This window comes from Halyomorpha halys, unplaced genomic scaffold (assembly GCF_000696795.3).
Source record: "Halyomorpha halys isolate HHAL.00 unplaced genomic scaffold, Hhal_1.1 Scaffold1224.1, whole genome shotgun sequence".
Taxonomy (NCBI): domain Eukaryota; kingdom Metazoa; phylum Arthropoda; class Insecta; order Hemiptera; family Pentatomidae; genus Halyomorpha; species Halyomorpha halys.
This window is the reverse complement of record NW_027110818.1, coordinates 80803-98833: the sequence shown is the minus strand read 5'-3', so window position 1 is coordinate 98833 and position 18031 is coordinate 80803. Positions and strand designations below refer to the sequence as shown.

The window sequence follows — 18031 nt, the reverse complement described above, 5'->3', positions numbered from 1 at the left end:
ATGATACAATGTTGTTATAAAATTGCAGGCTATTCTACCTTTGTCAAATTATATTTTATTTTATCAACCTATGTCTTATCTAATTTACTTTTTCTAGTATTATTCAATTTATAATTTCTTTTGAATTTTAAAAAGAAAGTTTGATAGATTAAAATATAATTGGACAAAGGCAGTATAGCCTGCAATTGTAGCTGTTTTAAAATAATTTATCCTTAAGAATGGCCGAAATGGTAGAAATGGAGTGAAGAATTAAGACAATAAACATGTTGAGACTAAATTGATATTTTTATTATAATTGATTAACAAACCTGTCTTGAATAAGAATTCAAATTATATATATTTTAATTTTATTCATCAATTATAATTATTGATTCACTTACTAAGGTTACCGAGGCAGAATACCAGAAGGCACAAAGTGGCCAGGAACATCAGAAAAGAGCAGCTTTATTCCATGTCGCAGAACAGAGGGTGAGAACATTTTCATATTATTAATAATATAATGTTATTGTATCTACTTTCATTTATATATTATATATTTTATTTATATAAATATTTATTTATCATATGTAAATTTAATAATAAGAAATGTTACAAAATTGGGAAAAAAGTAATTCTAATTAAAATTACTGTATGAGGAGGAGAGGATTGGAGGTGCAATCAATGAAGAATACAAATAAGTAAAAACTTATTTATTATACTGCTAACATTTCGGCCACAATTTCAAGCCTTCGTCGTGGCTAAAAACAAAAATCAAGATAAAAACCATAATGAACAAGAGGAATTACAGAATGAGAAAACAACTAACATTATAGATACCAAATAGTATTGAAAAACATGTATAGTTTAAGTATTATAAGAGAACAAATGCTGTATGAGCATGTAGGTAACTAAATATGTAAGCAGAATAACAATCTTGCTATTTTGCTTATACATTTAATTACCTGCTTATATGTTTTATTTCCCACTTTTTTAATTGTTTTATTTTGAATCATTTTCATTTTGTACATATATTTACTAACTAGATTTTTATATGTATTTTATTATTTGTTCTTTCGTCTTACTTAATTTTCTTTTTTTATTTTCTCAAATAGCCTTTGTCTTCTTATAGTTCTTAGACTATACACGTCTTTTTAATAATATTTTCTATTTAAAATGTTAGTTGTTTTCTTATTTTTTAATCATTTTGCAATTCCTCTTATTCATTGTAGTTGTCATCTTGTTTTTTTGTTCTTAGCCCCAATGAAGGCCTGTAATTCTGGCCGAAATATTCACTATTAATCTAAGTAATTAATTGTAGATTGTGTTGATCACTAAATCATATTTAATGAAGAACATGCTTATTAATTGTTCTAAGTGCAATCATGGTTAATAATATGAATGTGATAAAGCCTTAGAACTAATATGTTAAAGGGCTTGCGATACCAACATCGGAACTAATTATTATAGATGTGTCTACTGATACTAGGAATCGAGGTTGTGCCTGATAACCATGATAAATGGGACATAAATTAAAATTTGTTAGATTAGTTCTGATCATTTCTCTAGATTTTTTTTTTTTATTTGAAAAAAAAATTATATTTCTTTTTAATAAAATACATTTAACTTTAAAATTAAATTCTGAAGAAGGAAAAAAAAAATTTAATTTGAACTCTAACCTATAACAGAGTGTAAAAATAAGATTATTAATAAATTCTAAGAAAAGTATTTTATACATCTTTTCACTTAAACTCTTGTATACATTAATTTATTACTTATGTTTGAACATATTTCTTTTTTTTTTATTATTATTGTTTTAGAATTGTAAACTTCACTAATTAGTGTTGATTTTTTTAAATATTTCTGTATTTCATATGGTGAAGTTTTCGAAAACTGAAAAATTATTATTTCTTACTAATAATAATAGTACTTTATTTAATTGAAATATTCAAACAAAATGAGCAAGGTATTTCTGGCCTTAGGCAATTATCTAGAGTATCCTGTTTGAATAAATACTAAAGAAAAAAATAATACAATCCACAACCAAAGAATAAAATTAGTACATAGATAAATAAATAAATAAATAAATAGAAAGTTCAAAGCTACTGAGCTACTAAATAGTGTTAATTTTTTTTTTTAATATTTCACTATTTCATATATCCAAGTTTTCAAAAACTGAAAAATTACGATCCCTACTTTATTTATTTTATAATAATAATACTTTATAAACTGAAATATTTACACATTTTCAAACAAAATGAACAAAGTATTCATAATTAGGCCTAAGGCCATCGTTATCTACAGTTTACTCTTCAAATATTAAAAAATAAATTAATGAATGAAAAAAATATATAACAAACTAAAATGCACAATTGAATAATGAGTAAATAAATAATATTACCAGAAAAAAAAAAGTGCTTATTAATGAAAAAAGGGATTACATGCAATATTAAAAAAAAAAAAGTAATATTAAATTAAAATAAAATTCACCAAAAAAGACCTAATTTAACTAATATTAAGGATGTATTTATTGTTGACAATAATTCAGTGTGAGGATAAGATGGTTGGAGGAGGGTGCAGTCATGGGTGTAAAAAATGAAAAAAGTGAAACAATTTATTTGTGCTGACTTTTTGGTCTAAATTTTAATCTTTTTCATAAGAGTTAACTCTGTGTGTATTTTCCGCAACAAGACTAATATTAACTTGCCAATTGCACACCTTTGGAATACTACTACCGAAGTTTGGACAACGTTGGATTTAATTTAATGTCTTTCTCAGGTGTCATTGCTGGAACAGAAATTGAAACGGAGTATCCTGAAAGCTCGGCCCTATTTTGATGAGAAAGCCGTCTGCCAAAGCCAGCTAGATGCGCAAAAGAGGAGGATAGAGCAGCTACAGTCCGAAATATCAAAGGCCAAATTCGAATATTCTCAGTCGCTGAGGCGTTTAGAACTCATTTCCGAGGAGATTCATCATAAGAGGAAAGATAAGGTATATATTTTAATTATTTCTTTATAGTTAAATCTCTTCTTATGGATGTCCCTTCTTACAGACAATTTTTAAATGCCCTGACCTAAACTGTTTAGAATTCATACCCCTTTGGATTGGGCTCAACTAGAACTTGCATGTGGATTTTTGTCACTTACAGATAAAGTGACCCTCTTGAACGGAACACTTAGAAGTGTTGAAAATTAAGAAAACCATTTTAATGGTTTTAAGCTCTAATATAAATAAATCATTCATCGTTTATTTATTTTTTTAAATCTACAACAATATAACATAAATTAACAACTAGTCAATGTGATGTTAGTTATGTTACAATGACATGATTCAGTCTTGTGGAGAAACTATCCATTTTTAGAATTCCAATAATATTTCTAGACTAGAAGATTTTGAAGCTATCTTCTTTTCAGAGGCCTAGGAGGTTTATCAGGTATCGAAGAGGTTAGAAACAAGTGGATCTGGGTGGTTAGGGAGTTTATCATTGAAGGATTGATATCTGGTTCTGGCCAAATTGGCAAAATATAGAACATTGAGATTTTCATTTTCCTCATAGATGGTTTTATTTGTGAAAAAGTAAGGAGCATTGAGGATTTTATGAAGGATTTGGATTATAAGTATTTTAATGGTTTTAGTGGAGCCCTAAAACTCTACTCTGTTAGACCTCACAAGCCTTATGTGGTCTACAATGCGGATCAGTGGAGTATTATTAAATAATACTGTATGGTAGGAAGTCATAGATTTACTATGAAGAGTAAAGGGGTTACATTATTCATTGAAAGCACACATCGGCATATGTTATGAGGACGATGATGGATATCAACTGTGTAAAGGATATAACCAAGGATACTGCTCTGAGGTAGCATAGTTTTTAGCCATTTTATTCTGTTGCAGAGTCGCAGTGTGAGTCCTGAAGGTCCAAGAGAACCAGGAGTTGGATCCGAGCAGGCACCTAGCTGGTCCGAGAAGGAAGTTTGGGACTTGGAAAAGGAGATGGAGAAGTGCGAGCTTCAGAGCATCGGCAGCCTGTCGATAGCTACGTCATCAGCTGTATCAGAGGATGAACTCGATGTAGAACCGATACAAGAGGTAAGCTACTCATTGTTGTTAACGATAAGCAAATAATAAATGTACAGACTTACTAACCAATACATCACATTCTGATCCTAAAACTCAGTATATAAACTCACCGTTCAAGACTTAATATGCCCCTTTAATTTTCTACTTGTTAGGGATTTCATCTTTTGATTAATGACAGAAAAAACTTTTATGATATTGTAAAATTAAAAAACAAAGCCTTCTGTATCTCAAATAACAAAGCTGTCGACATTTCGCCAATTCAGGCATCATCAGAACAGGCAAGGATGAAGTCACATAAATGGAGACCAGTGATTTTACGTCTGACACGAACAATCTGAAAAAGACTAACCAAATAGTAATAACATAATAACCTTGACTATAAAATGTTTAGGTTTATGTAAAGGTTGCCGATGACAAACAACCTAAATGAAACAATAATGTGATGATGTGGACTTTATTTTGTCTTGATGATACTTGAATTAGCTAAACGATTAATCATTTTTTTTTTTTTTTTTACTGATATTTGAGAAACTTAAGACTTTGTTTTTGAATGTTCTAATGATAATTTAGCTGTAATTCTTGTCTTTTTTGTTTTTGTTATATTTTCTCTTTTCTGTGATAGTTTTCAATCTTAAACTTTTTTTTTCAATATATACTTTTCAAATCAACTTTTATTCAATTTTATTATTTTTTTAAATTTCAATTTTCATTTATTGTAATTCTTACTTTCTTTATTAATGCAGGGTGCCCTTTAAGTTAAATAAATAAATAAAAAAAGATCTTAGAAAATTATTTATTTATTAATAATGTGGACATAGTGAGAAATCATTTTAAAAAATAAATAATATTGTCTTAATGGAGTTCCTAAAATAATGAGAATAGTTTGCTCTTATTAGAAGGCATGTGGATGCGGGGAAAAAGAGTGTATTGCAGTTCCACTTTCTTACCTAATGCCCTGTAGTGTCCTAGTAATTCAATGAATAACTAACTAGCACTCAATCTTTTTGAATACTATTTAGGTAATATTATTTTTGGTAAATGATTTTCCATAATGCAATTGTCGAGGTGTTATTAAAGTGATACTGGCCTATAGGCAACTTCACAGAAAGTCTTGACAAGGCATATCCATGAGAAGTCTGATTATAGAAACAGAGAGAGTGAGGAGGAATCGAGCACAATTCTAGCAGTGTGGAGGGATGAGTCCCGAGCACTGTTGGTTTGAGCTAAGAGGGAAAATTTCAGATGGGGAGATGAGACCCTGGTTTAAAATTTTGGAAAGAAAAAATTTCAGATGGTAAGACGAGGCTCCGGTCTAAAAAGTATGTTAGTAAAAATTTCAGTTGGGTAGATGAAATTTAAAGTGGTTATTATCATCATAATAAATCCTCTTGAACCGCATTAAGCAGTGTGAGGAGGAAGTTTAAGAACCCTCTCCAGCTCTGCCGGTATTCTGCAAGGCGCCTTCTGTCATTCCATTGAAGTCCTCTTCTCTGGAAGTTGCTTTTTTCCTCATCTTCCCATTTCCTTCTTGTCCTCTTCCTCTCTTGCCTTCTACTTTGGTTTGGTAGGCCTCACTAGCTATCCTCCTTGGTTCCATTCGCAGAAGATGTCCCAGTTACCTCAGTCGATTCTCTTCTATCATATTGTTGCCCTGCTTAATATTGAGGTTCGACCTGATGATGGTGTTGTATACTCCGTCTCTTCTTGTTTTCCCCTCAATCTTTCAGAGAAATATAATTTCTGATGCTTGTATCCTTGATTGATGCTTCTTCGTCAGCATCCATGATTCTGAAGAATATGTCAAAATGGGAAAAAATGTGGATCTAAAACGGCCACTTTTGTTTTCTTTCCACTTTTGTTTCCAAAGGGGATATTTCGGATCGAAAGATGAGGCTGCAGTCAGAAATATCGGAGAGGCAGGTGAGAGTTTAGAATAGTGGTAGAAACCACCTCATAAAATCAGGGCAGTTGAGCTGGGAAGGGTTCCCTTCCTATTATTTTTGGTGTTATGATCCCCTCTTTTGTGATTGTGACATGTCGTAGATCAACCCATATACTCACTATGTCTGTTCTAAAGGTAAGATAAGAAAGGCTACCTTTGGATAGAGAGGATGAGTTTCATCCACATTATTTAATAAGTAAATTATTTTCTGAGGGGACCTGGTTTTTTATTTATTTAATTTTTGATTAGTATTTATCCTTTTTGGAACACCCCGTATTCAACTTTTCTTTTTTTCTTTCTCTTCTTTTATTTTCTTCTCTTATTTTATTTCTTTTTCGCACTGTTTTAAATCACCCAGACGGGAGATAGACGACGATGATAACACTAAGATGTGAGGGGAATGCACAGGATCTGGAGGAGCTGAGGCAGAAGGTGCGAGAGCTGTCAGAAGGAAAGCAGGAAGACTGGGCTCAAGAACTGGATGAAGCCATCACCCGTCTCGATGATGCCATGTTCCAGCAAGAATGCAACCAGCAGCTCCAAGAATTGGCCAAGTCATCAAAGTGATTTCATTTGTCGAATCTTCTCTTTGTCGAAGACTATATGTTTCTGTCAGTAATGTATTTTGTATCTTGCCATTGTGTTATATTTTGTATGTATGGATATTCAGAGAATATTATGCCGATATATTACAATGAAAGTTGTTAGTGACATTGACCAAGTCACTTTTTGAAGTTCCTAAGTATCTCTGAACCGGAGGATATCTCTTGTGCATGGTCAAAAACTTCTGTTTGTTTTTTTGTTAAATATGAAGTATTTATTGAAATCATAGAAGTAGGAAGTATACTCAGTTTACTTTTTTCTAAAATACAATGTCTTTTCATATAATGTGTTTAGAATGATTATTCAATATCATGCTAGGCCATAACAATATTAAAATGATATTTTTTAACTGAGGAAATCGTATATAATGAAGGTAAACTCAGAATTGTAAAAATTAATTAATGATATAAGTAATAAAAGATATAAGAGACTGTTTCAAGAACACCAAAAATAACATTGAGAAATAATCAGACGTATCTATACGCCATTATATTGCCATATAACATTTATCATTATCTTCTTTTATAGATTACAAAAGAATAAAACCTGGTTTTATTCTTATAAAATAAATTGATATGGAGACTGAAAATTGTATTTTTCAGAAGATTGCTGATGTAAATGCATTTTATACCAATGTATGTTTAAAGTTATTTTTTAACAGCCATGTATAAATTATAGGAATAATTGATGATATTAATATCTCTTCTCTCATTAGTTTGAAAAAAAAGAAGTGTGCGTAGAATGTGTTGATTGTTCAGCTGAAACTGGAAAAAATGTTGCAATATTTGAAATAATATAATATTTTAAATTTTCATATAGACTCAAGTCCTAACTGCCACTAAGAAAGTTTTAAACCTTTTTTTTCGTGAACACTCTATTCCTACAATGTTTTCAAAATCCTACCTGTATTATAAATTTTGAGATCGTTTAATTATAATTCCTTAAATCAGAATAATTTTCTTCTTCTTGCCTTTATTGTGGCTTATAGTGTATGGGCTGTACTAATGTTTAATTCACGAGTGAGATTTCCGAACAACCTGTAACACCTTGACTGCTGGGACTTCCCTGGAAATTCACAATTTTTTCTTTTTGATGATATTTTTTTTTTCTTTTAATTTAAATAAGCACTGTACAATGTATAAAATGTAATATTTAGTCAAATAAAGTTTAAATACCTTTTTTTTAACCGTGATTATTGTTGTCATCACCCGACAATGCCACTGAATCTATGTATACATACAATCAGCTAATATAGGAATCTTTTGCCCGATTTTTAACTGAATTATTGAATAAGGACTCTAGAAAGTTGTCGTGTATCATCACATTTTCTATAGAACATATAGACAACATGAAATAATCCAAATGCAATATAAAAAAAATTTTAAAAACCTTTTGATCATGTAAAAAATATTATTAGAAGTATGTAAAATAAAATAATGCATATATATAGAAAATGAATTTATATATTTCAAAACATAAATTTGAATAAATTCCATAATAAAAAAAAATTTGAAAGAGTGTAAAAATCCTTAAAGGTAGCAGAACCCAAAATGATCGTAGCTAGTGGAAACTAGAACACTACTAAACATGGTTCAGGTCAATCCAAGGTAAAAGGGAGGTGCTAGAGCTCTCCCCACCACTCCGAACGCAAGTTAGAAAAGTGACCTCCCTTGAGGGTAGCTTATCATAATACACATTACCCAAACTATCATGGTGTAAAGATAAATGTGTCATCAACTGTGGTCAAGGTGTTAGTTCTCAATGCGATTCCAGTTAGTTTGGGAGCCATTTTTTTTTTTTTTTATCTCATGCTATATTTTTTATGGCCAATTTTTTCCCCTCTTGATGAAAGGAATTTATAATTATTTTATTTTAGCACTCTGAAAACCTACATTTTTATTTTTGAATTCACAGCTTACTTCATTATGTATCAATTAAAAATTTAATTCAAAGAAATAATATATTTAAATAAAAAATTTCTTATTCCAATCTGCTCTTCCTAGAATGGAGTTTTAATCCATTTGTACAGTAAACAATATATTTTAATATTTAAAATAGACCTGTGTGAAAAGTAATAAGCATATTCACCATTTCTAGTCTAATATTTTATTGTTTTTTACTGCCAATCTGATGTGTTCAACAATTTGAAAAACGTTAAATAAATTATGTAAACATAACAAGAGATACGGAGTATTTTCATAAGTAGACCAAATGTTGATTACAAACAACAGTATTTCATGACAGATGTTAGGGGATAAGTTAAACGAGTCTTTTAATCCTAATATTTGATTAATGTTTTCAATGTCTGTCAAATGTCTGCCTCCTTTGAATACAATATTGTTGAAACTTCATTCATCATTTTCATTTCATAACTAACAAAGATTTTTTTTAATAGTGTTTCCATAATTTTCTGGGTACTTCCAAATTTACTTATTTTTTAAGTGCTTTATTAAAAATTTAATCCCAATGATTAAATATTTAGAGTAGTTGATAATCTAGCAATGAACGCACTCTGTTAATTTATCACCTTTCACGGGTTTTTCGTTCAATTAAAGCACTATTTTTATGAACCTCGTTAAAAAAAAAAAGTCTAATCAATTCCAGTGTTTAATTATTTTGTTTGTGATGTATAAAACAGAGTTTTTACAAATAATATAATACAAAAACTATCAGAGAAAAGCCGGCTAAAAGTTTACATTTTTTAGAAAAATTAATTTTTCTCTTTTAACTGAAAACAAGAAAAGGCTGTGAAACAAGTGATAACAACTATAATTTACAGTTGTATTAACGGTAAACTTCTGGAAATTGTATCAGTAGTGGTAATTGGTAAAAGAAAGTACGGGTACGGAAAGCTCTCTGGTTCTTTTACGACGATCTGAATTTTCTTCTTTGCTGACCATCTTGTAATATTTTAGCTTCCTCTGGAGCTATTATAAACCACTGTAAACTCATTTTATACAATCGAGTAGCCAGTTTTTTCCCTGTAGCCTTTAAACTTTGTTTCGTTTCTCATTTATAGCAACCAGAGTAAGAAGGGCCCTTTGAATTTTTTAAAAAACTTTTTTTGGGTTGTGTTATTAAGATCTGTAATATTTTTTTTATTAATTATTTTGCACATGTGTTGTATTTTTGTGTATATTGTAAATAATATTGTAAAGTTTACATATTTATTTATAATTGTATAATAGTTTATAAATGTACTGAATGATTACAATTTCTTTATAATTGTTTTATATGCTGTTATTTTTATTAGTTCAAGTAGTCATCTTCGCAGCTTGAATGCGATTTGTAGAATGATCCTCAAGCTTGAAGACTTTGTAACCGATTGTGTTCTGTAGCTAACGAGTGTGTGCCCTATTAGGATTTATAGGGATTAGCGAAAGTGTTTATTTTCGAGATACATTGGAAGTTGAAGCTCACAGTCTGTATACCAAAGCAACAGCAACTAACCATATTCTCGAGATAGATTTTATTTGTGTCTTGTAAATGTTTACTAGCAATAATATTTTATTTATGTTGATCAATTAAAAATTAATTAACTATATTGTTAATGTTACAGTAAAACTTTAGTAAACACTCCCGTTTATAACAATTTTGTGGCTATAACTCTCCTTTTCTTCATTGCTGGTCCCCGTAGTTGGTTTTCCTATGAAACTGTTTTTATAACTATATAATGCTTGGATTAATTTTTTTCTTTTTTTTTTTTTTAATATCTTTTACATTTATAAAGTTTTTTTGTTTTTTTTGTGAAGATAAGATAGGCTGACTTAAAATTTTAAGAAAGTATTGGTAAGAATCAGTTAACAGATGATCTGAACCTGGTACAGATGATTCGCACATTTTTTCATATTCTTCTTTTTTTTACTTGATAAAATGCTAATCCAATTTATCAATTAGAAAGATCTATTTTAAAAAAAATAATAAAACTGGGACAGTCATCAATGTTGATTTTAGTGCTTTTATTTATTAGAGCATTAAATCATTTTAAAAAAATAATTTTTGTAACTTTTTATGATTTCCTAGTTATAGCCCTCTTTTTCTATTGACCCTCGGAGAGTGTTACAATGAATTTTTACTGAATTTAAAATATTTGCAACTAGAAGCCGATCTCATGTTTGGATATGAAATATTACTAATAGAGGCAAAAATGATTTATAAGTATTTAAATTTAGCCTTCATTATGGATATAATATATATTTTTATTATTTATTTATTATATAATCATATCATTGTTTCACAATTCAAAGATAATTCATATGATGTTTAGAAGGATGACGGATGTACTACTTTTATCTGTGATAATAATTGTGAATTATGAAAAATATTATACAAATGCAATTGTAATATGTTTAAGACGAAATTGGAGAAGATTACAATAACGAAAATAAGGAAATATATGTAAATGAATACATTTGGGACCTAAATAACAGGAACTTATAAATTTGAAATTGATTTTTTTCCAAATTATGGTATATTGTTTTTATTATGAGAATGCTTAACATGCTGCGATTTATCATAAATTAGATTGTTCAGACAAAATGGAAGTTTTATGGTTTTCTTGTTTCACTTTAATTTTATATTAAGGAGTAAAAAAAAAATTAACCACCCGACATTAATTGATGAAGTGGCCAATCAATTAATAATAATCCTCTCTTCTGCTATATAGGGGCCTAATAAAACAATAGGGATGCAATGAAAACCTAAAAAAAATTGTATTTTTCATTATTGGTGCCTGATTTAGGTATCGGAGTGAAGCATTAAAAAGGGTGGGCAATTTTTTCCCTTGAATTTACCTTTGTGTGAACATTTGAATGATAAACTACCTTAAATAGAATGTTTTAGTTTACTACAGACTATGTGCCATACCAAAGATGTATAATATTTCTAACTTTTATCAATCATTATAACTTTTTTCTTCTGTATCGTTTTTAAATAAAAGATTTTTGGATATATTTGTGTCGAGAAAAAAATAAAATAAAATGAAAATGTAAATTTTTACTAAACAGCTAAGCACATTTTTTATTTATTTATTATTTTCTGTTTGTAAATATTGATATAAATACAGGATATATTTCAATTTGAAGTGTTTTTATTATTATTTTTACTTATTATTACCATAAACTATTCACTGGTTATTAGCTAAAAGTTATTGTAATTTTTTTTGTACTGGATGAAAAAAACAGTCATTATTTGCAGATTATTCCACGTGATGATTATGATAATGATTAATTTTTTTTTTTTTTTTTAAATACAACTTTAGTAAGTATTAGGGGGAAAAAAGTACTGCAGCAATGTGATATCCCCCAAAAGTACCAAAATTTACAAAAAGTTTTATATCAATTAAAATTCACAAACACAGACTTTATATATACAATTTTTAGTTCTTCGTAACAAATGTTTTTTAAAAAATAAAGTTAAAATATAACAGAACAGAACAAAAAATATTATTTTTATTTTAACTTAGCAAGGAAGTGGTAAGTTTTTTGTTTCTGGAGAAACTTCTACACTTAATCACCATTATGAGGTAAAAACAATTCTTTACTTTTACTCAATTATATTAGGTTAGAATAGAAATTATAAATTGAATAATATTAGAAAAAGTAAATTAGTTAGATAAAAAATAGGTTGATAAGCAAAAATATAATTTGACAAAGGCACAATAGCCTGCAATGTTTAAACAACATTATAGCTGTGATATTTAGAATAAAAAGATATTAAACATGTTGAGACTAAATGGATATTTTTGTTATAATTGATAAACAAACCAGTCTCAAACAAGAATTCAAATTATTTATAAATTAGTTTTTATGTTATTCAAGAGATGGAGCTACCTGTCTCATTAATTACTACAATTATTATTATTAATTTTCTTTATAATAATAATATTTTCTTTATAATATATTAAGCAGTATTATACAATAACACTTCACTTCTGTAACAAATATCTTCCCATAAAGGACAATTTTCCATTCCTAGATAGATTGCCTATGCTTTTATTCTATTTTTAAATTCCATCTATACACACTCCCTGTAATGGATGCAGACAGTAATACATAGGTATTATGGATGCTCAGTATTTACTGTATTTGATCTCTCTGCAACAAACAGTAGAAAAAAGTATGGCCCAGTTTCCAAGAACTTCTAATACCACCATATTTACTATTTTTTTATATCACGCTTTTCTCAATAGTTCGTGAATAATTTTGTCAATGCTTACTGTTTTCAAGAATTTTGTGATTTATGTACTAACAAGGAGAGATTTCAAACGTAAGTTTTAAGCATTTTAGTATCATACCTATGGTTAGACTGTCATGAAGACCTTTCATATACAATTATCCTTAAAGAAGTCAATTAATATCACTACTAAGGAAAAGAGTACTGCATGCAAACTTTCTGCCTGATTCAAAATTAGAAGAATATACTTAAAAATTGTTTATCTGTAAGTATATACATACTTATTTTTGCTGAATTATATTACTTAGTAAATCATATTAGTATGAGCATAGGTATATTTTTTATTTTAGTCTGGATAAAACTTGAGGCAATTCTGGAAATTTTATATAGTACTTAATAAAACTAATTAAGTTTAAAAAACATTTAATAATGATTTTCTAGCTGTTCGTTTATCTGGATATTTATGGGTATATTTGTAGGTGTAGGCTGCTTGAATGAAGAATAACATACAGAAGACCATTCCTAGGCCAAATATTAGGAAGGAGATTGACTGAAACAATTACGTATGAAACACCAATATATATATATGTATATATATAATTATTATATGTGTGTGTGTGTTAAAAACAATTTTAATCAACATAAAGAAATTTATAAATGAAAAATTAAATATGTGATACAATGGGCTAGAAATTTATATAGATGAGTAAAAAAAAAATTACAGTAATATAAAAAAGTAAAAAATAAGCTACAATAAATATAGAGTGAATGGGGAAAAAAAAGGAACAAGGGAGAAGAAATCTGGAGAATGAGAAAGAAATATTAGAAATGAGAGGAAGCCTTACTTGCTCAAGCAGAGTTTCTAACTTGAGTAACTGAATTTTAACTTTGCCAATAGAGAATATAATAATTTTTGTGTCACTGAATTTCATCATTAAACTTGTTAATTGGTAGTATTTTTTCTTTTCCTTTTTTTTTTTTTTTTTTTTTATTTCATAAATTATTTTCCTAGAAGAAGATCTATTTAGTGACAAAAAAGAAATAGCTCCATCAAACTTATGTCACATCATCTGAAAGTTATATTTTTGGATGAAAATACCATCCTAATACGTAGGCACAAGGGAAGAAATCAATCAAAAAAAATTTTCCAAATTTAACATGGCTTAGAATTTTGAGACTTATTTTACAGTTTTCTGAAAAAATGAGAGCTAACACAATTTTTGTATAAAAACCTCCAATTATAAAAATTCATGTGACATTAATTCTCTTCCCAAATAATTTTATACGTATTATAATTCATGTATGTACGACTACATATTTAAAGAAAAAAATAATTATATTTAAATCCGTAATTACAAATTACAAATTGTCAAATTGAAGATTTAAGTAATCAATTAATATTTTGGTTAAAATGAGGTTTTCTGGTATCTACCTATGCCTGAACCATATCTAAGCTTCATCATAGAAAAAATGTTGAAATGACTAATAATTATTGATAATAAAACAATTGTCAGTTCTGCAATGTAAATTTGATTGAGGCCAATGTAAGCTAATTGTCACTAGATCACTTTTACATCCAACCCAATGATATGAAAGTTGTTTCCTTACTGGTTTTCCAGTTCCACCAAAAATTACTGTTATTACATTTCCTGTGCTCAGGTTCATATAACACATCGACCAGGCTAAGGACTTCATTGTATCTGGGGTCTGAAAAGACACATTTATTTCAAAATTTAGGATAGGTTAGGAGTAGTAAACCACTCCGACTGAATAAAAATAAATATTTATAACAGCATTTTGCAAACAAAGTTTTGCAATTCGGTTCCTAGAGACTATTTTCTTTAAAAACTTTGTGACTGGCATGAGGTATTAAAATAGGCCTCATTTAGAACATCCTCGATCATTGAATTGTCTTCAAGATGGGTTTAAGTAATAAAAAATGAAGATATTATCTTCAGAAAAGTAAATTTAATATATATTTAAATGACTCTAGAAGATAAATAATAAAATGATAGTTTATTATAATAATGACAAATAAAAACGTTAAAACAACGATTTGAATTTTGAACATATTTTCCCATTGGCAAACCGTTAATTTGCTCAAAGTATTCATCCCTAATTTTGAATAACCAATTATTTATGCCTTCCATATATGTATATTTTCCTTTTATACTATTAAAATATACATATAATAGACAAAATGTCCAAGAATTGAGCAAATATATGTATTAAAAATATTGTTTTTTATTTTAAGTTTTTGATTTTTTGGTGAATATAATTTTTTTTTAAATTATATAATCATAAATGTACAATCCTCTATGAAATCTTTTTTCTGTGTGTGAATTTAATAAATCAAATCCCAAAATCCCTACTTCTATATAACTTCTTCTTTTTTTTAAAATTATTAAGTGGCTTTTTCTTATTTCATGGGTTTTGATTGTATCAAAACCCTTTACGCTTAGTCTAATTCTCCTCAGGTATTTATCATTATAACAGTTTAAACCTACCATTCAACTTTGAAAAAAGTAATCACCTCAGTATATAGAAAAGCAAAGGCTGATATGCGAAAGAGTACCATGCTAATAGATAAGATAATATATTGTGGTATCATCCAGAGGACACTGATTTCATTCGGCGGAGTTATTTCAAATTGCTTGATGGCCTGCCAAAAATTAAAAATTAAATTTGTATTGTCACTACCTTCAAACTTTCTTTAGTCATTTTAAGCCAAAGGTACTTAAGTCAACAAATTTTTTTCTCTCAAGATGTATATTTATATGTTTTACTTTCCTATGTTGATATGTTTGCTTATAATTAGTTCTACTTACCGTTTTGTTGCCATGACGATAGACCATCATGTTATAGACTCCACCAGTTCTCATATCAACAACTTCAGTTAATTCTGTTTGATCAGAATCTGAGTAGACCTCATAGCTAAGATAGTACTAATTATTTTTTATTAATTTGTACACAGCACTTATTCTACCTTATTTAGATTAATATTATAATTTCTTCTTACATTCCTGCGTGCATCTTCATATCAAAAGGTTGCTGAACATCGTTAATTTTCGCAGTTATAGGCCTCTGTATGTACCAAGTTTTAGGATAGAAGCGAAGATTCATGTCCTTACAATAGACTTTCTCAACGCATATTATCCTGAGAACATTACTCATTAATCTTATGTGATGATAAGTATAACATACATAAAATGTAAAACTAAAATTTTATTAAATAATAAATAACAAAAACAACATGTATATCCACACAATTTTACACCAAAACCACTTATTTTAAACACTGAAATATACTACCTAACATACTGTCACCTAATATACCTCATAATATTCCATTTCATTACAATACAACCACACCAAAATAATGAAAATTTTTTTTAATTATGAATAAAATTATTTTTTATTAGAATTACTCACACAAAAGAAAAATGTGAGAAGAAGATGGAAGATTAATCAAATACTTTCTATTTATTCATTGTTGTGTATATTTCTAAATTTGTTTGTTAATTATTTTCCTTTTTTTTTTCAATGTTTCTCTGAGTGATGGTGGTATCTCTCAAATAAATATGTTTTTGCTTATTTGTGTTTATTTTCTGACCGCACCCCTGACCATCTTCTCATCATATGAATCTATGGTCAAAAATTAAAACCTCAAAAGAAAAATCATACATTTTTAATTATTCTAAAAAAAAAAAAAATACAGTTTTAGAACTGTACCCAGGTGATGTCAAATAAAAACTCAAATAGTGATTAAATTATTTATATTAAGCCAATGAATTGCAGGGGTTCATCAGGGCTAAAAAATATATACAAACACTTAAGTGATGTAAACATGAATGAGAAAAGTAAATGAAAAATTAAAAATATGTACAATGAAATGTAAAAAATAAATACGAATAATAGAAGTTTATAGACAATTAATGGAAATGGAAATATAATAACAGATAATAAATTAAAGTATAAATAAGCTAAGAGATAGAAAAAAAGGGGATAAGAATCAACGTCCAATGCAGACTAGAAGTCAGAGCCAAATTGAACGTTTGACAGGATGTAAAGAGTGGGGATTACAGTTAAAGTACGTAACATTTGAAAATAATTTTAAGGTAAACAGTATAGAAAATACTAAAACTGGGCAACGATTAAATGATAATATTCATAATTGGGATGGGGAAAAATTATATTTAAAAAAAAACTTAAATATACACGGATTAAATACACAAAAGAAATGAAGTTAAAAAATGGATACAATAAATATAATGTGATGAAGAAAAGACTATGTACAAAATAAATAGGGATACACAGGTGTGTAAATTATGTAATAGAAACATTAATAATAATAAAGTAATTAGAATTAAGTACACTAAAGTTGGAAGTAACATATGAATATAAATTACAAATAAGATATATAAATACAAAAGGAAAGGAATGGATAGTAAATATAAAATATAAAGTAATAATAATCGCCCTGCAACGTGAGCGAAACGTTGGCTCAATATAAATAGTTTAATTGCTATTTGAGTTTTTATTTGACCGCACCCGGACCTTCCTTCTAGTACAAGAAGCCGGGAAGAAAAAAAGGCAGTTATCTCACCCTAATTTTTTATTACTTCAATAAAAACTATGTATAATTAATAGTCAAAATTGATGAGTTTACCAAGTATAGGTAGGGGGATTAAAAAATGGCAGCTGTTTCAAAACCTTAAAAAACTATTGATTTTTCAATCGGAGCTCAATATCTTAAAACCTACCAACAACACTAGAAAACCTAAGAGAAAATAATTTAAAGTAGAGTAAATTTGCTGAAATATTAGCCCTAATAGAGCTATGTCCAATGGTTCTCGAGATAGCTTTTTAAAAAGCAAAATTCTTAAAAATCTACTGAAAGTTTAGTAGTTAGTTAATTTATTTTGAGAAATCGATATCTCAGGAACTGTGTGACGTTTATTAACACTCAAATTAAAGCTAGTTTAATGGACTATAAAGAAGTTAATGACCTTTACCTACGTAGGAATAGTAGTTTTCATGATATTTGCTAAAATAAATTGATTTATAGTTGTGCGGACAATAAATTTTATTTATGAAAAACTTTATTTCAGAAACCATTGGACGTACTGATGTCTGCCAGTGCTTAAATTAAAGCTAGTTAAATTTACTACAAAATAGTTAATTATGTTTATCTTTGTAGGAGTAGTAGTTTTTATATTTGACAAAATGTTAATTTCTAGTTGTTCGTATAAAATG

General features: G+C 28.2%; 2 protein-coding genes across 8 annotated transcripts in view; one reads left to right on the top strand and one right to left on the bottom strand.

The window, feature by feature from the left end:
• pcs (parcas) overlaps positions 1-7793 on the top strand; it is a 13909-nt gene extending 6116 nt beyond the window's left edge. Inside the window, exons 5-8 of one of the 2 annotated variants that reach the window (XM_014433562.3) lie at positions 385-468; positions 2755-2967; positions 3871-4065; positions 6407-7793. In XM_014433562.3, the coding sequence (XP_014289048.1) occupies positions 385-468; positions 2755-2967; positions 3871-4065; positions 6407-6565 (651 nt within the window). In that variant the 3' untranslated portion in view covers positions 6566-7793. Of the gene's footprint in view, positions 1-384; positions 469-2754; positions 2968-3870; positions 4066-6356 lie in introns of both variants that reach the window. The other variant, XM_014433563.3, reaches the window with a different exon arrangement.
• A 5388-nt stretch (positions 7794-13181) lies between these two features.
• The window catches only part of LOC106688878 (peptide transporter 3), a 30352-nt gene continuing 25502 nt past the window's right edge, over positions 13182-18031 (bottom strand). For 4 of the 6 annotated variants that reach the window (XM_067048925.1, XM_067048927.1, XM_067048928.1 and 1 more), the window contains 5 exons: positions 15795-15932; positions 15604-15709; positions 15309-15437; positions 14357-14482; positions 13182-13325 (listed from right to left, as the gene is read on the bottom strand). In XM_067048925.1, the coding sequence (XP_066905026.1) occupies positions 13188-13325; positions 14357-14482; positions 15309-15437; positions 15604-15709; positions 15795-15932 (637 nt within the window). In that variant the 3' untranslated portion in view covers positions 13182-13187. Of the gene's footprint in view, positions 13326-14356; positions 14483-15308; positions 15438-15603; positions 15721-15794; positions 15933-18031 lie in introns of those variants that run through there. The other 2 variants (XM_014433565.2, XR_001344374.2) reach the window with 2 other exon arrangements.